This window comes from Leuciscus leuciscus (genome assembly GCF_965113295.1).
Source record: "Leuciscus leuciscus genome assembly, chromosome: 9".
Lineage (NCBI taxonomy): Eukaryota > Metazoa > Chordata > Actinopteri > Cypriniformes > Leuciscidae > Leuciscus > Leuciscus leuciscus.
The window spans coordinates 19,766,477-19,792,212 of record NC_138733.1 but is presented as its reverse complement, the minus strand read 5'-3'; the positions used below and the strand labels follow the sequence as shown (position 1 = coordinate 19,792,212).

Genomic DNA, 25,736 nt, shown 5'->3' with positions numbered 1-25,736 from the left:
AGGTCTGAAGAGATATGCCATTAAGAGTCTCGCTGCCTTATACGGTCCAGTAATGTTTTCATTGCTTAATCACCACGACTGACCTCTCACCCCTCTTCTGTCGGATTCATCAGCCAGGAATCACAGCCAACCTGAAGCGAGGACTGATTCGGGTGTTTTACATTTACATACATTTACGTTCTCGACAGATGCTTACTTACTCAAGCTTACAATACAGTACACAAATCACGGTAATGGCAAGTTACTGGCACAAATCACAACACTGGCGATTCTCCAAAACACGCTGCAAAGGAAATATGGGAAGATGCAGTATGTGCATGGGAGAAGGGAGAAGAGAAGGAGAGAGAGGTAAGGGATGGACGGTGAAAAACAGCTCTTGCAGAGTGACTGCCGTAAATGAAGACTCCTGGTGGGCTGAAGCTTTGATAGCTAGCAAAATTACAGCATTCAGGATCAAACACAGCATGCTAGGTCCACTTTCAAATACTGGCAAGCCTGGAACGAAGTCTAGCCCAAAATAGCCCGCCAAAAAAAGACACCTAGCTACAAATAAACAGAGCTTCCAGGTAGAGTCTCCTGGCTTAATCTCACACCGGTGCTCCTGTGTGGCTCCCTGTTGTGGACCGCTGCTTATACTTCATTATTCATGCTTGACCAAGTGGAGTAATCCTAATTTAATATGTAATCAATCAGTGATAACCTGAGAGACTGCAGCAAACCGAGATGACCGCTTACCATAATTTGATTATACAGTGGGGTCCAAAAATCTGAAACCACTAGTGAAAATGCTTCTATTTTCACTATTGGCCAACAGCTGATGATCAGGGGCAGATTATATCCTGTGGAAAAATGTGTCAGACTGCAACTCATACTGTGTGCAAAGAAAATCTCTCTTTTGTTGAATTCAGGGCTGTCGAAGTTAACGCAACAATAACATAAGAGTTAAAAAATAGTGACGTTAAAGCAGGCTCTGTTTGAGCCTAAGAATCACCCCTGAATCAATTATTCAGTCAAAACCGTTTGAAGGTTAATTGATCTAATTTTGTGTCTCTGGAAAATAGTGATCTATAACATTGTATTATGTTGAATAGCAAAGTTTTTTGTGTCTATTAGTCAATGAGGGGTTTGTGGACACAATAATGTTTTGGGATTTGTGGAGTAAAAGTTATGGTTATTATTTTAAGTAAAAAATATCAAATTAACGTTGCTTTTACCTATATAAAAAATAAGAAAAAAACACTAGGGAGAAGCTTATTTACGGTTTATTTAATTTTATATGCATGTTTGAATAAACTTGCCATGAATCTAGATGTTTATGAAAATTAATTTAGCTGAAAACATAATGTAACGTTTTAAATTTGTAAAAATACAAAAACTGTTAAATAATTCTCTCAAGTAATATAACGTAACATTTCTTGTTTTAAAATTGTCCAAATACAAACCCTTGTTTATAAAACCTAGATTTCCACACCTCCAGCCGCTGCTGTATTTCACATTCAACAGATGCAAAGCAAATGGGGGAAAAAAAAATATTTCTGAAAAACTACACAAATATTACAGAATAAATAATGATGAATAAAAATCAGCATCACTATAGTGGCACAGAGTGCCCATAAGGTGCAACAATTTGACTTGAATTTCAACACGTGAATAGAAATTTTTATATTAATGTATTCAGCAGGCTTCACAGAGAGTTCTGCCTGTTTTGCTTTGGGGTTTAGGTCGGGCCTTTCTCCCTCACCTAGATCCCATACGCGTGTCATTCAGGTTCAAAGGCCTCAGCCTTAAGCACAGCTGTGCTGCTACAGTAGTGGCTCCTGAAGCTCTCATCTGCCACACTCTCTGTACTACAAACACCTCATTCATATTTATGAGAAATTAGAGGAAAACCCCTTTTCCCCTCACCTTTTTTTTTTGTCCTACAAGTACATTTTTTTCTCTAGTGACTGACTTGAATAACTACGTAATTTTATAGCAGAACCTCAAGGTCCCTGGGGAAACACATGGACTACAGTCAACAACTCGTTTGCCGAACGATTCCTGTTCTTAACTTACAAGAAGCGAAATCACATAGACTGTTTACATTATCTGTTTTTACAACAACCATCACTTGATGTCAGATAAAATAAGTTCTTTGAGAAGGGAAAGTGACAGCATGCTGTGAACAAACATTTATCAGTAATAATGAGAGAAGTCAAAAGCCACACTCCAGACCCTCACAGCAGATTTGTCTTTTCTTTCTAAGCCAGATGGGAAACTCCATCATTGCATTACATGAGTGAAAGAACATCTTGAGCAGTCGTGATAATGAAACGACTACAGGTTCATCTTGTACCTTCCTTCTATCTTCAGGCCGAACTGTCAGTCTCAGAGCAGCTGTTTGTACAGAAATACAGATAATACAAACTGAACGATATAGACCTCTCACATATTACAAACATGCAAGTTTGCAATCTAGGCAGTGTAAACACACTGGGGGAAATTAATATGTTCTGCATGTGTCTGCATACAGAACAAGTAAATTAAATTGTACAAGGGTGAATCTCACGAAACCTGTGAAGAACGTCATATTCCACCCCAAAATATAAAAAAGAAGAAATAGGTTATATTTTGCTTAAAGAAAAATATGAAATATATTTTAAAGCCATTAAGTTTGCATTGTGACATATTTAGGACAATTCAGTACACCCCCCATTCCCCATTAATAATAATAATAATAATAATAATATTTTATTTATATATAATTTTTAATGCTAATATATAAAACTGTATTACTGTATTTACTAACTGTATTAACTGTAATTGTATTAATATAAATGTAATTGTCATTTTTACCCTAATGAAGTAAAATAAAGTAATTATAGTAGGTATTATGATAACCTCCATGAAAATAGTGATATAATGCAAAATAATCTTAATGGTCCATGACATACCGTTCACAGACACCCACTAACCCTGGTTTCACCTACATTTGAAATCATCCCTTCAAACATCCTGAAGAAGCATAGATCTTCTTGCCAAACTCCAAACTCCTTCCTGTTTTGCACTCACTGACTCTCTCTCTCTTTCTCTCTCTCTCTCTCTCTCTCTCTCTCTCTCTCTCTCTCTCACACACACACACACACACACACACACACATACAAATGACCCCTCCTCCCTTTAGACCATTAGAGATAGACATACCATTTTTTTTAAATACAATAACAGGAGCACAATGACCTTTCCCCATACACAGAGGACAGAGAGTATCTGACCCCCCATTTCATCATCCCAAATCAGCTAAACAACCTCCGCAGCGCTAACCAAACCATGACCTGCATCACACAGAGACAAGACAAATAACAGCTCCTGAAAACAAATAAAATGTCAGCATTATAAATATTCATCGAGGTGTATTATAGCTGATGTAAAAGTTTAAACTTTCATTACACAAGCCCTCATCTATGACCTAAGCAGTCATTTATAAGATGTGACTATGAATATTTATGCTCGTTGCTCACTTTGGAAGGCGAGTTGCCACTGATTATGAATTATGAAGACATTAAGGAGTGATGCTTAGTCAGTTGAGTACGCACAGTAAACTTGTTTCAAGCTGCATTATTCATTACCTGTGTGATAGTAATATATTCCTCTGACTGCTACTTTAGAAGAAAATATAAATATAATATCACATCAGCCCCTGCACTAGACAGAATCGGGGGGTTTGTGACAACATTATCCATTAATATATACATTCGCAATATATATATATACAATCGCATTCTCCTCAACCGCATCCAGAATCCAATCGACAAGCTGCTCAGAAACAAACAGGCAGGCTTCAGGAGCGGGCGCAGCTGCACACAGCAGATCCACATCCTGCGAAGAGTCATCGAAGGAGCAAGAGCACAACTACTACCCTTGTACATCACGTTCGTCGATTTCAAGAAGCCATTTGACTCAACAGACAGACCTATGATGTTCGCAATCCTGCAACACTACGGCATCCCACAAAAGATTGTTGATGCTATCAGAGTCTTGAACAACGGTTCGGCGAGCCAGGTGTACTTGGAGGGCCAGCTCTCAGAGCCATTCGCTGTCACAAATGGAGTATTACAAGGCGACGTTTTAGCTCCGTTCCTATTCATCATAGTAATAGATTACGTCTCCAGGCTATCTGCTGGAAGCTTCGGATACCTTACACGTAAAGGTCCTCCGCCCAGGAGTAATACGAGACCGCAACGCAGTACAGCAATAACCAAAGAATCTAGAGCCGAACGCAAGCTTAACGATTTAGCATTTGCCAATGATATTTCACTCCTGGAAAATGATCTCACCAGGGCACAACAACAGCTCACCCAACTACAACAAAAAGCTGGCACAGTCGGACTAGAATTAAACGAGGAGAAGACTGTCCAAGTGCAAATGAATGCTGCCAGTGACAATGAACAACATCTACTAATCAACGGAAAGGACGTTGAAATCGTCTACGAATTCAAGTATCTTGGATCCTACATCACATCGACGGAGAAAGACGTCAAAAATCGTATCTCTCTTGCATGGGTGGCCTTTACCAAGTTAAAAAAGTTGCTCACCGCTCCACCACCCAAGCCAATGATAGAATTCAGGACTCGGCTCTTTAATGCAACTTGCTTATCTGTGTTGCTTTATGGCTGCAAGACATGGGTTCTAACGAAAGCTCTAGAGGAAGAACTGGATGTGTTTTTGCGAGAAAGTGCTACCGAACCATGCTGGGAATTAGACAAGCAGACTCCCATATGACAAACGAGGAACTCTACAGACTGACCAAACAACGTCCAGTCAGCGTGACCATCCGCAAGCGACAGCTAGAGTTCGTGAGCCACTGTCTTCGCATGGAAGAGAACGAACCAGCCCACATCTACGCCATCTATCACTCAGAAGTCAGTGATAAGAACAATCTATATCGACGGGTACAACAAAAGCCAAAAAGCCCGGAATCAAATAGCTCTCCCAGCAGCGAAGAGCAGTCAGTCACTCACCCATGTCGAAAGGGAAGAGGAAACAAAAGTGATCATCAGCATCGCCAAGAATAGAGAATTGTGTAAACATTAGGGGTGTCCCCGACTATGGATTTTCATAGTCGAATCAGAATCGTCAAGTCTTGCCTATAGTCGACTAATAGTCGAATCATGTGTATGGGGGTGGGGCTGGGGGCGGGGCTTTAACATTTCAAAGCCGCGATGTACAGAAAATCACACAAAGATATAGAAGAAAATGTATAAAAACATTTTGGATCAATAAAACTTAGAAATAACATAAATAACTTCAGAAAGGCAACACTGCAGACAGGATTTGCATTTCACATGCAAATCAAATTAAATCGGCTAAATTACCTGTGCGAGCAGGCTCTAAGTACAGCACAACATCGATGCACCGAAAAAATAAACAATTATTTACTAAATTAAATTAGAACAGAATATACCTTTCTAATAAATAAAAATACAAAAAGAAATAAATCAGAATCAAGTCACAAAATGAGGAGCAAATGTGTGCAAAATGCCTAAAGTGCAGGGGAACATATATTCAAAACACAAGCCACAAATAGTTAGATTAGATAACCCTGACAGATCAATAAATAAAATTAAAATAAAGAAATTATTAAAATAACGATAGTAGCCAGAATTTTAAACTTTGTCTTTTTAACTGCAGAAACAACAATAAATGCTAAACTGGAGTGGCAGTCTTTTTAGCTAAAAATGTTCACAGCATCCAAAAATCAAATTAGAACGGGCTGAAAAGTTTTGAAACCACTTGTACCCTACCTGATCGAGAGAACAAATCCAGTCTCTCACTCTGTCTGTGTTCGTTGGAGTCTTTTCAAATTGTGCACGCGGATAAAATACATTCTAAAACACTTAACGTGAAAAACTTTTACGACTTAATCTCCTAAAATAGTTAAATTAAAATATCAAATTATGTAAAGAAAACGCTTTTCTATAGGAGGAACGCATTGCGTTCATATTCTAGGTTCATTTGCTTATCTGCACATAGTATGGTTTCTTAATAAAGTGTGTACTGTGTACATGCATTAAGCCACGTTAAAGTGCCTTTTAAGCGTTTTAAAAGCTTTTTTTCACGTTAAGCATTTTAGAATGTCCCGTGGAAAACCAACTTGTTAACGTTGGCCGGCAGAAGTGCGATCATGGTTTTCCTGATGCTAAATCCAGCCTTGGAGAATATCCTTTCTGATGGTGTACATCCACACTTTAGATTTTCTTATCCCAGACATTGTTAAAGATTTAAATCCTTGCCGCCAAGACGCTACTCTGTCGGTCACGGATTGAAAGTGAAACTTAAATCTGTCACGGGGTGTTTGGATTTATTCACGCACGTTAAAAAATATTTATTAAAAGCTTCTTTCTTTGCACATTTTTATATACAGAATTATCATAATAGAATGAATATTAACGTATTGACAGAAAACCGGTAGTTCTATGTGAAATCAGACATTGAGCGCCCTCATATAGCCAAAGTGGCATGATCCTCGTTTCATAACACCTCTGTGAAGATTCGACCGTGAGATCGGTAGTCGAATCAGGCTCCTCCTATCGAAGCATCGAATCTTCGACTATTCGGGGTCGCCCCTAGTAAACATATTGTCGAACTCCATACCAGGGGACCCGACCAATGATGATGATGATGAATCTATACATTAAAGTACATATGACAACTGGAATTAAGATTTGCAGTTTGCAGTTTCAAGTAACTGAAGATAAATATTCCACTTCATCCAGCTTTCTTTTTGTTCTCTGTGTTCAAAAGTTTCCCTTTACTGTCTGACGGAGTGAGAAACTGCTCCAAACAATTCAGTCTGTTTGCAAGGCGACAATTAATCAATATAAATTCTCTGTTAATCCACGTTATTTAATTCTTCCCTTAGTAATTTACTTTGTCTGTTCGCATCCCCCTTCATGTTTGCCGACGGCAGAACAAATGCTTGTAGGAAAGTTTGACTTCAGAACAGTGGGATTGCTGAGCACGATGTGTCAATAATCATTTATGTATTTATTAATTAGAGCAGCACATTGTAGTCATAGCATAACACTCACTGTTTGGTCGTTCTGTTCATCCGCTGTGGTTGGGGATAATTTTTAGAGCGTGTTGCTGAACACTCTGGTCATTACAGTAATGATATGAATGATTACTTGATAATATGATCTGGGCTTTGGTATGTTGCACTGATGACAAAAGAGAGCCAATGCCAGCACTCACCTCTTTCTCACCGCAGATATTACTGATGATGGAGTTGGATGCCGGGCTGGCAGAGGGGCCCAGGACCGCCACAACCCCCTTGGACATGATCTGGCACACTGTCAATAGGCAAGAGAAAGACCAACTGTCATTTATTACAGACAGAGAACAGAAGGAAAGCCAGATGCAAGATGCCAAGAGTTCTGCTCCCCGATTTTCATTCAAGGATGGAAGTCTATAATACCCAGATAAAGTACAAAGAGTCATACCCATTCGTCTCAATGCCAGTTGTCTGGCTGGCGCAGGTGATGTTTAATAGGCACTCATCTACTACTGTATAATGATATAATTGCAATTTATATGTGGCTTGCAAACAGATGTATTCCATTACATGGCTACTTCGGAACGACCTTCAATAGAGAAATATGTTTTTTGGGTCCAGATGGTGCAGTTACTGCATCTACCAGCAGGGGCTAATGGGCCATGCTAATCAGCCAAAACCTGACCCTTTGGTATCCATTCAATCTGTTCTGAAATTACTAGCAAAACTCAAATAATTCCCTTTTAAGGGAGCTTCTTAAAGAGCTCACTATAATCAAAATATAGCCTATCTGAAGCTTAGCACTCTTATTAATCTGCTCTTTTTCAGTCTCTCACACAAAATTACATTTTATTATTAACTGACCTTTGAGTGAAGTGTGTCCTGAAATTATATTTGCGATTAGGTGCAGGAGGAGGAGTGAGAGATAGATTTGTGTCTGACTCTCCAGCACACGCACAGGTCATCGGTCTGAACTCTAACAGAGCGTCATTTCACATGGGTATATAATCTCTTTCTGTTTTAATTATGATAGTGTGTGTAGTGTATAAGCTAGATATTGGTGCTCTGACCACTTAAGCAGGGTGTGCTGGGGAAAAAGGAAAAAGGAGGGGTCTATACGGAAAACAATGTTATTACAAAGCACCAGCAGACGGAGATATTTCTTGAACTCAATCCCATCGTAACCAATGCAAATGAAGACACATGTGGAAACCTCTGCTACTCGTCCCCCCATAATAAACTGCAAGCACATCTCCGCACTGCCCTCAATGGTGATGAGCTGCATTTTTAGGCTCACTACACACTGCTACAGTGAGTGCATTAGTGTTAATTCTGCAGGTCAACTGTTCTCAGTTTGGAAATCAAATGTAGCAGGACAGATGCCCTCGTGAATTCATGTCAACCTTGCTGTGTAGTCAGATGCATTGTTATTCCTCTAAATAGGGGTTTCAATTGTTTGTAATAATGAATTACATACAATTAATCTCATGATTTATTGTCATTAATATGATTACTGCATGGCTGTAGACATACACATAATATAAAATAAATGTTCCAAAAGGGCATTTTGCAGTGATGCCATAGAAGAACCTTTCAGTGAACGTTTATTAATGTACGATAGGGCCACTATCCCTCAGTTTCAATGATAATCAAATTCCAGCAAACAACTCCAATAACTTACCTTTGTTACAATTATTTATACATACAGTATGCAACATATATTCAACAGTCTGAGATTTTTTCCCCACAAATAACATTATCAGCATAATTTTTGGTGAAAAGTTGAATTGAAAATGAACTCAACAAGTTAGTGTAAAACCTGATGATCATGTTCTCCAGCATGATTTGATCCAAAAATTATCCAAAGAGCATCTTGAGCTTCAATGGAAGCAAGAACATCTGACCGTCTGTACAAAAAGTCACATGATCACTGTCACAAAGTATCTTATTTGATTAGTGACCTAGAAAGAGTGCAAATTGGAACTTAACAAAATAAATCCTATTTGAAGGACATATGATGAAATATCAAATAATAAAGCTTGAGCTTCACTGGTAATTAAACTCCATTAAACAATGTATTTTTTTTTATTAACTTAGATGTTAATAGATGTCTTTTTTTTTTTAAATGAACTAAAAGCCCCACCTAGATCTGATTGCATAAATGATGCATTAAGAAGCACTTTCTCCATCATTTACTGATAATCTAGAGGCATTGAGTAAAGCACCATGGATTGTTGTGTCTGACTATTGAACACAGACACCTTGGCAAAAGTCCTGGTTGTTCTGAAAAGTCTTTAGAAAAAAAATGAGGCATTATGTAACTTAGTTTGTTAACACTGTCATCTTAATCTATTTACAGCAATCTGAGCAACGCACATCTGTTCTATTGTCTTGCATGAACAGATCACAAGGCAAGTAGTTATTAACCCTAGTGTGTACTATGAGTCAGGGGGGTCAGGTGATTCACAGTTATGACTGACTAGAGTTTCATCTTTTGGCATGACCCTCCTGCACGGCTGGTCTGGAAAAGGACAATGAATCCATGTGGATTGAGTAAGCACCATAGATACGTCTCTGTTCACTTCAGATCGCACATATTAGTATGCAGACCACACACAATGTGGGATGTGGGAAGATGCAGGCTTCAGCGATTTCAGATGTTAGTATAGTAGTGCAGGTACCGGCGGTGTGACATTTCTCCCTTCCTGGAAGTGTCACTGATCCGTTTCTAGTTCAATCCCGCATTCTGCAAGCTACAATGCCGAATTAGCAGGTTTGTGCAACCTAAGAGAGAGAGAGACAGCTGTTTATATCTATCAGGAGGGGTGTTTTAATGGTGCGGCCTCATACGCCCATGCAGGGAAACCAGAAGTGGCTCTTCATCCTGTCTCAACAGCTCTGATTGTTTAATTTACAGCTCGTCTTCTCCTGACTTTAGTGCCGTATAGTTTCATTGAAAACAATGAACCTCATTCATGTTTAATATCACCTATTTTCTTCTCCCCAACCATATTTGATTCAGGATTCGGAAGGGAAGCATTATTAAATTTAGGGCCTCAGTGTAAGAAAAGCACACAGAGATTGACTGGCAGCTGTTAAAGTAAAAGCACTACTCGTTTGAAACCCGCTGACTGACGGTTTCAATTTTAAAGGCAGAGTGAAGTTCAAAAGTCTGAGCCCGGATTCAAAATGGAATTTAAACCAGGAAATAAACAGACAGACAGAATTATGATTTTGTAAAATTTAAAACAAAAATGTTGTGTTTTATAATGAATATAGTATGTTTGAGATTCGGCACAATTTCTAGGTCACTAATCAAATAAGATATTTTTTTACTTTGATTATGTGACTCATTGATCATCTCAAATCATGTTGGATCATATAATCATCAGGTTTTACAAAAACTTGTGGAGTTCATGCTGCTTGCTTGCTGCGGTCATTAAAGCAAAAGGAAATACAGGCAAAATTTTCCCCTAAATTGTTTTGCTGATAATTTAAATAAATAAATGATTATGCAAAAATGTAAAACCAAAATAAATGTTACTAATCAGAATAAATACACTAAAGCAGATACATACACTAATCAAGTAAGTACATTTGTCAAATAAGCAAGCCATTCAGATTGATAAAGATCAAAATGAACATCAATTCTTATTGGAGTTTAATTGTGTAAATAATATATGTCTGACAAAACCATCTTCTAATGTGTTAATTCGTTTATGGAGTATTTGGTGGTCTTTGAGAGTGACCTCCCCATATCCAAGGAAACTAAAATTGCTCTAATAAATGCCTGCATACCTATTGACTCAGAGAGGATCATAAGTATGACAGGTTAATTGAATTGCCATCACATAATGGTCCCTTAAAAAAAAAAATATAATAATAATAATCTGCTACCAGCCAAGAACATATGGAAAGATGAAACTGATAGACACACTAATTATGCATGTATATAGGCACTTACAAGGCATTTATAAAAGTTACAAAAAAATAACTTCCAGTTGTAAGTCATTTATAAGTGGTTAGTTAATGATGAACTAATCATTTACAAAACATTCATAAATGATTAGCAAGTGATATACTAACATTTTATGTATGTTTTGTAAATTCCGTTACAAGTCATCTACAAAAGATTAGTAAAACTAATTATTTATGAAACATCGCTATGCGTTCATAAATGATTAGTAAGTGATGTTAATTATTTTATGTATGTTTTGTAGATTCAGTTACAAGTCATTTACAATTGATTAGTTAATGATTAACTAATGTTATTTTTTTGTATGTATGTAGGAATTAGAGGGTGCAGAAAGTGTTGTAAATGCCTTGTATACACGTACAGATCATTTGTAACAGGTAGACTTGTAGACCGCCTAAACCGAGACCAAGACACTACCAAGACCAGAGGGTATCGAGACCAAGACAAGACCAAGACCAAGACAGACCAAGTCAAGACCAAGACCAAGTCGAGACCAAGACCGAGACCAAGTCGAGACCGGAGGGGAAAAAAAACAGACTAGTGTTGAAGCTAAGCAACTTGTATGAATTCAAGAACAGCAGCATACTAGGGTTCAATAGGCCTACATATTAGACGGTATTACTTCAACTACACAGGCAGAACAATACAGAGACAGACCATGTCATGTGTGTGACTGTGAGCTCACTGTAAATGTTTTTGCAGACTGGGTGAGATCAACTATGTGTAGCAATTGCATGACGGCTGTAACTGCACTATTAGAGGATTGAGACTCCCTTAACTTTTGTGTACTGTTGAGGACTGACATGACTGGTACTGATGGTTCATCTGACAAAACATCAAACACCTCCAACACCATCTTGCTCCTCCAACAACTGTCTAAAGAATGAGAAATATGTAACCAATTGAAATTATACTTAATGTGTAGATGAAATCGTAACATCAAATTAAAGATACAATATTATAAACTTGGATTAGGCCTAATGTTTAGTCAACACAACGGAAATATGCAGATGATATTTAAAATACCATTTATTTAGTCTAACACCATCTTAAATACAATACTGTAATCAAACAACACACACACACACACACACAGATATCAAAGTCACAAATTCATCTAAGCAAATGCCTGCCTATCTCTGCCGATTTCGGAGTCTCCAAATGAATCCATTCTGCAACTTTTAAATACATAATTCAATTTTTAAAAACGAAATTATAGGCTTAAGTGGTCGTTTTGTCGCTATGGTTACACACACACACACACACACACACCGTTGGCGGTGCGCTCAAAGTCATCTGTCAGTTGTGCAGTTACCCAAAATCTCCTGAATGAAGTTAAAACCCATCATGTCACTGATATGTGTTTTTTAAATCAAGTGATCAAAGTGCTCGTTGCCGCTGCGATCATAAAGTGTTTTCTGGTGTGACTCGCGCACACGCCGAACTTTCACTCGGACGCGCGCTTCAATCCGTTCCGTTTCGGGTAATAATGTTGCATTATCGAACGTTGTGTCATCGTGGATATTGTAGGATTGTATTGCTAAATTCCCCGACCACTATGTCGGTCTGAGACAGCGAGACCTAGACAAGACCGAGAGGTCCGAGACCAAGACAAGACCAAGACCAAAGACCGTCAAGGCCGTGACAAGACCGAGACCACGTAAAAGTGGTCTCGAGACCGGTCTCGAGACATACATCACTAGTAACAGGTAAGTAACAGTGTTCAACACAATGATGTGTAAACGCATGAATAAATCATTTACAACACTTTCTACATCCCCTAAAGTGTTAACTATTCATCACTTGTAAATGTGTTACATCATTCGTAGATAACATTCGTAGATCTTATGCCTTATTGATTCTTGAAGTGGTAATCTACAAATGATGTGTAACACATTTAAGTGATGAATAGTTTACACATTTATACCAGGCATTTTACACATCTATACCAGGCATTGAACACTGTAGTGTGTACTGCAGTGTAAGTGCTGACTGGTGAGGGTATAGACAGCTGTCTTCTCTGAAACACATGGAGTCTTTAACCACTGTGCACCTGATGTGAGCAAAACATAAAAAAAAAAAATGGAATATCATTTATTAAACATTTATGAAACGCATAGTCATGCTTAGTAAATGATTAGTTAATCATTAACAAATCAATTGTAAATGACTTATAACTGAATCTACAAAACATACATAAAATAATGAACATATTACTTCTTAATCATTTATGAATTCATAGTCATGTTTCATAAATGATTAGTTAATCATTTACTAATCACTTGTAAATGACTTGTAACGGTATTTACAAAACATACATAAAATGTTAGCATATCACTTGCTAATCATTTATGAATGTTTTGTAAATTATTAGTTCATCATTAACTAACCACTTATAAATGACTTACAACTGAACGTTATTATAAAGTGTTACCTGGATTTTTCTTTATAAGATATAAAAAAGAAAACAATACATCAGAGATGTGCTCAAGTAAATACAAAACAAAGTTTTGCTCTTTTAGTAAGTATTCAGTGCATGTTTTTTGTAGGAGGAATGCCCTCCAGTTGCGAGGACACAATTATTTCACAATTTGCCTCTACCTGTGAATCATTATAATACCTGCAACCTCTGAATAAAACCCCGCGGTTAAGGGATCATTATTCACGTTGTGAAGCTAAAGGACAGCTGTGAAAGTTAAAGCCAAAGAGCATCGAAAAAAATTTCAAACTAAAGTAAAACAAATGCATGGAATAAGACAAGGCTGCATCACAGTTCCTATTATTTATATTATGGACCTGAATTCAATTGGTTAAAGGGATAGTTCACCCACATTTTTTAATTGTCATAATTTGCTCACCCTCATGAGGACTCAAACCTGAGGGACTTTCTTTCTTCAATGGAACACAAAAGAAGATATTTTGAAGAATGTTGGGGTCCAGACAACACTGGATTCCATTGACTTTACACAGAGGAAAGAAAGTCAAACAGGTTTGAAATATCAAGAGGGTGAGTAAGTGATGACAGAATTTTCATTTTTGGTTGAACTATCCCTTTAAACTAGATCATGAATGATTAAATTGTCTCCACGATCTGCTTTGGAAGAGAATTTGTAGTATTGTGCTATAACATACGCTTTGTCCAAAGTATTCTACAATGTGACACACATTCATTTCACATGTTTAGCAACGCAGGAGTATGTAGGGTAGGTTTAAAGTTTTTATTCAGACACTTTTCTGAGCATGTACACCCGAAGCACACACACACTAAAAGCCTGTCACACAGCATGCAAGTACTTAAACGTACAGTATGGAATTTTTCGCCACTAGGGGTCGCTAACCTATTTACAATAACAAAGGCGTAGTTTGATGACGCAACATTTGCTAAGAATTATGGAGCTTGTCGTCAACGTCAAGCCGACCATTCTAATCTATGGATCTAATAATGTTTATGGATGACTGAATACATCGATGCTTTTATCATGACTGTGATATGAAGCAGTTCGGGATTGCTAAGAGACAGCTATTAGCTCCACACGCGACGCGAGTCCCGCATAAGGAATATGGACATTTCATTCTACCGAACTAACGTTACACGCGAGTGCAGAATTACTACTCACAGTCACAGGTCAGTTTATTAGACAAATTAAACTTGTGAGGTAACGCAGCGTTGTTTCACTTGGTCTAACATTACACTATCACACTAAACTGCATTTGAATGTGTTGAAATGTATGTGTTAGTTTGTCTGTATGAGACTAGCAGTGAGCTAGATCAACATTAGAATAACATACAAATCATATTCTAACATTTCATCATGTTGAGCTATGTAACATTGATTAGTTTTATGTAAATGTGCTCACCTGTTTAATAAAGTACATGTAGAAGCGGTCGAAGTCTCGGACGTGGAGCTCTCGTTTATATACTGTCTATGGGAGCTCTAGGCATCTCGAAAACACCGCGCTGATATTGATTCTCGTTTTAGTTCTCCTTTTGTATCCAAAGTCTGCTTGCCATGGTCCATAATGTTTGAACGAGACAACAACAGCGTGCAAATAGACATTGCGAACTACCGTCAGTCGCTTTGGTTACTATCAGAGGGCTCTGGTTCATAGCTCTGGTTGCCATGGCAGTACGAGCGGAAACCAGGGACAACGCGGATATGACGCCATTGACGGCGACAAAACGGAAATAAAGAAACGGGACGTTTCTCGAATTAAATTACAAATTTCTCCTGGTTTGAAAGTTGTTGGAAACAGTCGGGATAATGTAAGTACACAACTAAAAAAATATATATAACATAGATATAGTGATTTTTGCTATTTTTAAAGCAAAAAAGTTACATATTGTGGCTTTAAGTTCTCTTTCGCGTCTTATTGCGCTTGCGCTGCCAGATACACACAAGGTTTACATAAACAGTAATTTATATCTTAAGTGAATGTAAATAGTTCAGATGCGTATCAGTATATTATCACAATTTTTTTTTCAGGCAAGATCACGATCCACAATCTTATCACAATTCTTTTTAATGTTGGATTTTAAGACTATTTTGCAAATCACTGAGCAATACAGCCAAACTATTTCCCCTAAGGTTATAAAATAAAAAAATAAAAACAATGACAGACCATTTAGGCCAATATTATTTCACTTATTTTATTTTATTATTTAATTTTTTGTTATAAAATATAAAAACAAAAAAGCAAATGACAAATAATAGGACAAATACAATATAAGGTTCACTTAAAATAAACAGTGCTTTAATTTTTCAGCTACAGTAGGTGTATTTAATAGTAGTATTCAAGAAATTGAATAGATGTAAAAATAAAACACATAGACCTCACTTGTATGAAGTAAATATACACGGATTCTTATTAAAGCTACTGAAGTTATACAGTCAATTCAGTCATTAATGACACAGATGGCAGCAGGTTTATTAGGCAGCTGTCACTTTAAGACCGAATATGTAGATTTAATGTACTGACACACATGAATATCATATTATATTTTTGCCATATCGCCCACCCCTATTTCCCAATATTCATACTTTATTCTGGGTTAGTAATTAATTCCGGGCTGCAAGGTTGTGAGATTTGACACATAAATCTGGGTTAATGTTCTTATTTGCATATTTATGAGGTTAACAGCATTGCTTGGACAAATACAGCATGCAATTTGTTTTATAACTGCCTGTTCATCTATAGAAATGCAAGGGTGCAAACTTTTATGTTTACGTCTCAAAAAAGCACCATTTAATATATTATTTAATTGAATATATACTGTAATATAAATATATATATATATATTAAAAAATATATAAAAACAAATAAAATAAAACTATTCAATAAAATATATTAAAATATAATACATTTCTTTAGATGCTATGTATGAAAATTACACTGAATATAAAACTACTGAGGGCACCTCTGAAATGTTAAAATATATATGAATACTCACTAGTTTCTCCTGTCTCGTATTCACTGTCTCGGAGCAGCTCAAAGATGTCCACCTCCAGTTTGCCTGTGGTGGAGCGGTTGCTGGAACGGTTGATCCTTTCTTTCGCCAGAGTGATGGCCAATCGCTCCCCACGGCTACACTCCATTGGGTCATCAAGAATGGCAGCTGGGAAATAGTTCAAGGAGACAGAGAAAGACCCAGAAAGTGAGAAAAGCAGATATTCTGACAATCAGAATTGTGACAAAAGAGATTAAGAAATCATTCAACACAATGAGGAATCATGGGAATGTAGAAACAAGAGTGTCTGGGTCGTCTTGTGCGCATATTAAAAGCACATTCTTCGCTTCGCTTACAGTAGACGAGATTAATGCTGTTCTTTGACAGGTTTTTTATGAGACCGACACAAGTGCTCCATATAGCTGTTTTGCTTGCATAGCATATAGAATGACTGTATCAGAATGTTGCAAAGTAAAGAGACAATATCCTATGAATTCACTATGTTTATAGTCACTAGGGCTATTATTGTAAGTACACCCACTTTCGTGAAGACATGCCATGTTCAATCTGCTTTGAATTTGACTAGTCCATGGTGAGTTTTTTTTTTATTACTTTTTCAAAGATTATAATATTACTTTTGATGAATGTCAACCTATTTTGAAACTATCCTTGTGATATTTCTGTTACCTGTCAGGCTGGCATATTGAAATGGTTTGTTTTGCCACCATTCTGTAAGCCAACACATAATTAGCTCTTCAGTGATTCTGTGACATGACTGAACTGTGCAAGATTTTTTTAATGCCAGTTGTCAAACCCTGCTAGAAGAGATCATGCTAAATATTCCAGTGGAAGTAAGCACAAAACTCTTATTCTTTGACTGTACAATCATAAAGAAAACAAAAACAAATTTCATAATGCATAAATGAAACATCTGTGATTCAGAATGCTTTAATGATTTAATTCAAACAAGACTGAATCAGCCGTGAGAGTCTTCCTATTAAAAAGGGCATTATAAATAACAATCCACTTAAGACTGCCATAAATACCAAGATGTTTGTTTAGAGATGGTAAATGGAGATCCGCTGTATGTTGTAAATGAGATTAAACGTATTCGCTTGCGGCAGAGCAGTGATGGCAGTTAAGACACACACTGCAATTTTAATGTGCTTTTGGGTAAAAAGCAATTAAATTACTATATACAGGGGTCCAATTTAAGCTAATGCATTCTGCGAGGAGAAAACATAGATTTTTGTCTTTCCCACAAACTCACAGGGGCTATTAAAAAAAAAACTAAAAAAAGTATTTATCAATTAATGCACTGTTACCTTAGGGGCAAAGCCACATTCATTACATACGTTTTCCCATCCGTAATACCTGTTATGGTGAATGTCCACGGGAAATGCATAACTATAGCATACATTCATTTGCATTAAAATAGTCATCCACCACAAAAATGATTGCAAGAAAAGATGGTAATTTCAGTACTGGCTGCCCATACAGAAGACTGTCCATCTCCAACACTAAGCTAAATCATCTTCCCACACCCCCTCTTCTCTGTCGCAGCCAATAGCAAAAGGCTGTTTCCCACAGCACAAGTGGAGAAAGCTCAAACTGGCCAATTCTCTCAGCATTTACCCCTAAATCTCACAACAAAGAGCGCCAAATGGAAACACTGGCCCCGCACTGAGCCCTGAGGTTCTGTTCTTGTCCCCAATACACGGTCACAAATGTAGATGTCAAAGCAAGAAACTGGAATTGCCAGAGCTAAATGGAATCCTAGCGCAGGGCAAAAATATCAGAGAGGGAGATCTGTTGCGGGGCAATGACATTTTAAAGGCACTGCAGTATGAGACTCGGAGCAGTGTGGAGGTCCGCTGCAGCCGAGGTTCTATTCAATCTTCCAGTCTTGGCTCAGCTGCTGACCCTTTTAGAGGAATCGATGGTGAGCAGCAGCGCGTGCCGGGGCATGAAACGCATTGTGTAATGTACATGGATACCAGGGCTGATGGTTATGGTATGACCAGCACTGTCCTTGCCTTAGCGCATCTTGATACTATCCAGAAATGCATGTGCAGAAATGTGTGTTTAAATTCAATAGTATGTGTAAATGTATATTTTTTTAATATTACCTTTTTGGAGGTAAGTAAAGACAGACAGTAAATTAAACAAAAAATTGGGGAATCTGACATGTTGCAGGTCAGACTCGAACCTGTTTTTCCAATATGAGCACCACAACTCTGAAATAGCAGAAGCTTTTGGCCTTTTTGGCCTTTGACTGATAGGTAAGTGAAGATAGACAGTAAACTGCAATGTAAAAGATTATGAAATTAATTAAGGCGCAGACCAGACTGAAATCTGTAACTCAAAACATGAGCACCTCAGCTAAATGACATATGCTTCTGGACTTTTATTTGAAAGTAAATGAAACGAGACAAGAAATTGTAACGTTAAAGATTGGAAAACTGGATATGACTGGATACGGTCAATTCAAACCTGTAGCCACAAAAAGCACCCCAGTTCCTAAAAGACAGAAACTTTTGTGTGTTTTGACCTTTATTTATTAGGTAAATGAAGCAAGACAGAAAATGGAGATTGGACTATTGAATATAGCGCAGGCTGGATTCAAACCTCACATAAACACCACAGCTCTTAAATGCCATTAGCTTTAGGAGTTTTTAGGCCTTTATTTCATAGGTAAATGACGAGAGACCTTTTGATTTGACGCAGGTCAGATTAATGTGTACTCTGTCTCTTACAGTTAGATTCTCTTACACTATATTTCTTCTACCTATACCTATTAACCTGTGTAGCTCACAAACCACTACGTATCCTGCAGGCTATAGAAACACTAAAACAAACCATTAGATGTTACAATACATGGGGGTTTATAGTATGTCCCAAAGGCCCGTTCAACACTACATTGCCACCATAATAAAACTGCTAAACTCTCAAAATCACCTTGTGCTGCTGCTCTCACGGGACCGTTGGCTAACAGTGGGCTAAACAGACCAGCCATGGAGGATGGAGGAACTCATCACTCAAATGGGTCGTCCACTGTTCAAGTGCCTATTAAATAAGCTCCATCACACACTTAATCAACCAGATTGACTGAATGCAAATAAAATGGACTATTGCATCACCTTTAAGCGCACTAACTGCCATTTAATATGCTTTTCCCTTTAAAACGCTAGATCCAAATGAGGCTTGAAGAGCATCAAAGCAGCAGTCTTGATTGTGACATTTATACAGCTATTATACAAGACTGATTATCATTCAATAAACTGTCAACATTAATGACATTAAAGCACACTCATTAACTTTTACTAAACATAAAAATGCTAGATGTTGTACACAATGTGGCTATAGGAGGTATTGCTAATGCTGGATTTTAAGTGTATGGTTTTGTGCAGAGGACTTCCAATCACACAACTTTGTGATGCTGTTTGCAAATTCCTGTTAGAAACTATGGTTTGGGGAAACAACAACTCGTTGAACTATGTTGATAACGATGGAACTTACAGAAGTTATCAACTTACAGAAGTATTGAAGTGGTACTCTAAATAAGAAACTAAAACAACCAGTTGGTGGCGGTAAATGTCTAAATGATTTGTTCAAATGGCTGATTCATTCAGGAATAGCTCTCTTTTTGAATGGCCTAAATCATTGGTTCATCCCATTGATTCTCAAAATGCGGATTCATTCAGATATAAAACTCAGAGATGCACAATAGATCTGCTCTGGCTTTACATGTAATATTTTCGTTGGCAAACACAGAAAATATTGTGTTTAAATCATAACACAATTTGAACTTCTTATAATATAAAACAATATCACATTTATACTCGTGCTAGTCTGGAAAAAAAACAGCACTCGTGAGATACTGCCATCGTTACTTGTGTGATATTGCTTAACCTATTATATGCTATAAATAAGAGAAAAAAACTCATACAGGGGCATTTTTACAATGATATATTGAATCTTAGGGGAATTGTATTTGCTACATAATGCAGTCAATTGTTGCTTTGCTTGATGAACCAATCAACTGTATGAAATGACATTACTAATCAATTAAATTAACACAGACAGCCCTGGAATCCACGTATCAGATTTGAACTACTCAGGATCTGCTCTTCACTTCATCCCACAGAGACTGAAAGAGGATCTAAATACAGCAAAAGTAAAGACCAGGGAGATAAAGCATTTCAGAGGCCAACATCACGGTTTTACAGAGGGATCTGCACTGTCAGATGATGAATAGTGAGTCTTGAAATGCTTTCGAAGGTTGTTTGACTTTATTATTGACTGGCCTTTTACCCTTGTCACTGATGAGAATAAACTAGATATTAGTATTCCACCTCTCCGTTCCTTTACATGAAAGATCACCCGGATATTTTTAAATCTGATTTAAATTCAGTTTGCTATTAAGCTGGGACAAAAGTAATTTTAATGTTATCAATAATGTTTAATGGTCCGCATTCCTCTCCATCTGGAAAGGCCTGATTGTTTGTATAAAAATAGGCTGATGAAGGCCTCGTTCACATGTTATTCTGTATGGATCTTCTCTGCACTGAGGCTTTTTAAACGGATATATCATCTATCTTTGAATGGGAATGATCTGTCGCGTAAATCAACTTTTAATTACGGGTTCTAATTAAATTTTTATTTTCACCAAAGCAAGTCTCATCTAATTTCAGCAATGACGCTAATTAGCGAAGCTCCTGGGCAAGCCGTTGACGACAGAATCCATCGCTGAAGGGCGTAAGGTCCCAGTAAATCAAAACGCTGATTGCTTTATGGACCTCACAGTCACTTGTCTTTTTGTGTCTGTGGAAAAAAGTCATTTTACACCTTTTAAGAGCACTTTGTGTTGTCAAATTGGCAAGCGAATAAGAGAAATTACATGTGGCAAATGAGTAATTAAAATGAATTGTTTTCAAACACTACATGAATTAGAGCGAGAAGTGGCCAATAAACTACTGACACTGCAAACAGCACTCAAAAAAGAGCAAGTATCTCCAACCTTTCATAAAACATGAGTTAAAACGGTTCCGACATTTCCATTACATTTCCATTTCCAATCTTTATTAAAAAAAAGTGTGAAATTATTTGCATGTATGTGATTAAATCAAATGCATATGTTCACATTTTTTTATTAAAACAGGCATTAAAAATTTCATTTAAATGTCATGAATGGTAAGGTAATCATTGAAGAAATCAGAGATGCTAATGCATGCTAATTTTATTTGCAGAACATGTATCCTAAAAACACAATTATATATTTTCACACTTTTTGCATAAGTTGACACTTACAGCTTGATAGGGAATAACTCACAACTAAAATATTCTGTGATATTAATTTAGACTTTTTTCATATATTTTCTTCACATATATTTCTTCACACTCATATTTCATCTCAAGTATGCACTTTACTGAAATTCCTGTTTCTTTGGTAACCAAGTACACTAATAATGGATATAAATCCTTGATAAGTTGTAAAAATGTATATAAATCACTTTCACATAATACTGAAATGTTTAGATTAGCATATTAAATATATCAGTTTTTCCTGATAAAACAAGAATAAGTTCAAATCTGTTTTAATAAAATCAACTGGCACATAAAAGTGCTTGTAGTAAAATTAAATTCCAATTGTTCAATATTTAGGTCTTGATTTAAATGTTCTTTCTTTAAATAATTATTTCACTCAAATGTATAAAAGTGCAGAATCTGTTAAAATGTTCACTTAAGCTAAATGTGGAAAAACTGGGCTGTCGTGTGCAGTCTGCATTATTTAACATTTGCTGGGCCACAGACTCGCAGTTACAGGCATTAGACTTTATACTGACACCCTGGCTCTAACATTTCAGCTGTGAAAGAATCTGCAATTCATGATTTTAAGTTTTATGTGGCTATTTCTGTAGAGCATGGCATACACTAGAGCTTTTTCAGATAAATGATAAATGATAAATGAGCAGGAAAAGGGTAAGAAAGTTTCTCTCTCATTGATCATGACCGGGTGATCTATGTGTCTGAGTGTGTTTGTGCTTTCATTGGAATCTGCATTTAGCTGTAATTTTGTGTGTGTGTGTGTGTGTGTGTGTGTGTGTGTGTGTGTGTGTGTGTGTGTGTGTGTGTGTGTGTGTGTGTGTGTGTGTGTGTGTTTACTAAGGGAGGCCATTAGAGACAGGGGAATAATGATGGTATTAATGGCACCAATTGCTCATCCAGCCTGCCATTGGAGTGCAGCCCTTGGGATGCGTGTGCAGGGATAATTGTTTACATCTTCAGTTGCCTGTTTTTATCCCTTTATCACTATAGAGGATAAGAAGAGACACACAATGCCCAGGATCTGCCTCTGCTCCATCCCGTGACACTTTGTCCCACCTTTCTACCTGCTTCAGGAAACAGTGAATTCTGTATTTAAAAAGTCACATATATAAAATTTTAAATGATCAAATTTAATGTAAACAATGGCATGTAGACTTACTTTTTAAAGTAAAACCAATTAAGTTAACATTGCTTTAAAGTCACCATGAAATTAAAATGTAAAACATTTTTTTTAATGGAATATTGCAGTATTTATTATAAATGATTTATCTGTGCATATCAGTATTTTTTTTTTACAATTCATGTGCCTTCATAATTTTTAATCAAAATATCTTCCCCTCCCTCTTGCAGCGACATCTTTTCTCTTCTTTGATGACGTGTTTCCTGACGCGAGGGAGGGACAACCTGTCAACCTGTCCAATAGCAAACCACATCTAATGATCCAATCAATTCCCGATGGACAAAATTAAGTCCTGCCTTACTTTTTTTTGTTGTGTTCAAGAAGATAAACAAATACATAATAAATACATTGTTGGATCAGTTTTAACAGGTCGGTGTCTGTTGGCATATGTCGGAGCTTGTTTTCTCCAACTAAACATGTTGAATCAGCGTTTGTCGGGTCGCTGAATGTCTGAGAAGTGACGTACTGTAATCTGGTAACTGTCTGCGTAGGTCACACCTGACGCTGTATCTATGACTTCCCAACTCCCCAGGAGGACCTGATAGTGTAAAAAGAGACAGTGACCATATGATAGTGTAGAAAGTATTGTTTTTTTGTTTTGTTTTTGCTTTTCTAGTTGATGTACAGTACCTATACATATCCTTTACTAACACAATCACTTCTCCAACCTCTTTTTATTAATACTTGTCCTCATTCCCACCTGTGTTTTTCTGAATAAAACGAATCACAATAATTAAAGATTGTTCCCTTACTTGGCCATGACATTCCCTCCTGCGATGAAGTGTACAAAACATGTCAGGCAATAGCAGCATGCCCAGACTAACGATGAAGACTTACGCTCTCTCTCATTTTCTGCTCTCTGTCCTTATCTTGCCTACAGTAAACCGAAGGCTAAGCATACAAATCCCTGTTACATTGCACAGAAAGTGCACTCCATATAGAGTATTATCAAAGCTAAGCACCAAATCGTCCCCCCTCATCTTTTTTTTTCACATGGAGCGTATGATGGAGAATTGCAGTGGACTAAATTTGATTGGTTGCACATCCACTAAAGATCAGGTTTTAGTAATAGCCTCTCTGGAGTTTATGCCTGACCTATGGATTTGTTATTTTGCCTGCACACAGTGGCACCGTAACATCACCAAAAACAAGCACACCACGAAGACCTTTTTCTAGCATTTAATGCAGAATCACACCTACCCCCACACTCTCACGGCTCCAGAGACTCCAGCTGATGATTCCAGACCAGTGTAAAACAACAGACAAAATCGGATGCCAACAGAGCAAACAATACCTGACTGTACACTGTGCGAGAAGGGTGTTTATAGTGGAAATGCCGTGCTTACGTTTCATTTCACACATAGATGGGAGAAGGCCAGAGACACAAAAAAGCGAGGCAATGTGATGCAGGGATGACAGGAAAACTGCATGAGGACTCAAAAGTGATGTTGGGCTATTAACGTAAAAGCGCACAGGCCATTGAGCTCAGACAGAGACTGTAGAGTGTTGACTGATGAGCCTGTAGACTAGACGGCAATTTTGTGTAGGGTTAAAATGGCATTTTAGTGGCCCGGTGGTGATCCTGGTGCCCTAGATGAGAAAACAGCCTCAATGAATCCTAATTACATGTTGTGGCATGAAGTTGGCATGTACTGTGTTGTGACATGCAGTACTCCTTAAAAAAATATATTTTTAAAGAAATAAAAAGGTAAAATACAGTGACATATTACAGTTTACTATTATGGATAATAAGAAATGTTTCATGAGCAGCAAATCAATGTATCAGAATGAATTCTGAAGGATCATGTGACATTGAAGACTGGAGTAATGATGCTGAAAATTCAGCTGTCATCACATGAATTAATTACACATTAAAATATATTAACATTGAAAACAGTTTAAACATTTAAATTCAGAACTGCCTTAATTCTTCGTGGCATAGATTCAACAAAGTGCTGGAAACATTCCTCAGAGGTTTTGGTCCATCTTAACATGATAACATCACACAGTTGCTGCAAATTTTTTGACTACACATCCGTGATGTGAATCTTCCGTTCCACCACATCACAAAAGTTCTCTATTAGACTGAGATCTGGTGACTGTGGAAGCCATTTGAGTATAGTGAACTCATTGTCAGGAAACCAGTTTGAGATGATTTGAGCTTTGTGACATGGCATGATATCCTGCTAGAAGTAGCCATCAGGAGATGGATACAGTGTGGTCATAAAGGGATGGACATAGTCAGTAACAATACTCAGGTAGGCTTTGGTGTTTAAACGATGCTCAATTGGTGCCAAGAGGCCCAAAGTGTGCCAGAGCCAGCCTGAACCGTTGATACAAGGCAGGATGGATCTATACTTTTATGCTATTTATGCCAAATTCTGAACCTACCATCTGAATGTCACAGCAGAAATCGAGACTCATCAGACCAGTCACTGTTTTTCCAATCTTATGTTGTCCAATTTTGGTGAGACTGTGTTAATTGTAGCCTCATTTTGACAGGAGTGGCACTGATGTGGTCTTCTGCTGTGCGATGTACGATGTGCTGTGCATTAAGAGATACTCTTCTGAACAGTGGCGGCTGGTGCTAAAACTGAATTATTAATCCAGGACTGAATGTAGGCTAATTGTTAAATAACAATTTAACAGTGATAATAATGTAGCTATCATTTGCCTAAAGTTTAGCTAAAACTTCAGCCGGTAGGGTTGGGAAATAGCCAATTGCCAAATAAATCTGAATTTTTGGGCTAAATGGCGATGTATGGTATAATCT

The 25,736-nt window shown here is 37.3% G+C and overlaps 1 protein-coding gene across 1 annotated transcript in view; it reads right to left on the bottom strand.

The window, feature by feature from the left end:
- grik4 (glutamate receptor, ionotropic, kainate 4) overlaps positions 1–25,736 on the bottom strand; it is a 375,294-nt gene that overhangs the window by 122,049 nt on the left and 227,509 nt on the right. Inside the window, exons 4-5 of the mRNA XM_082179353.1 lie at positions 16,459–16,623; positions 7,234–7,331 (exon numbers count right to left, since the gene is read on the bottom strand). Of these exons, the coding sequence (XP_082035479.1) occupies positions 7,234–7,331; positions 16,459–16,623 (263 nt within the window). The remainder of the gene's footprint in view (positions 1–7,233; positions 7,332–16,458; positions 16,624–25,736) is intronic.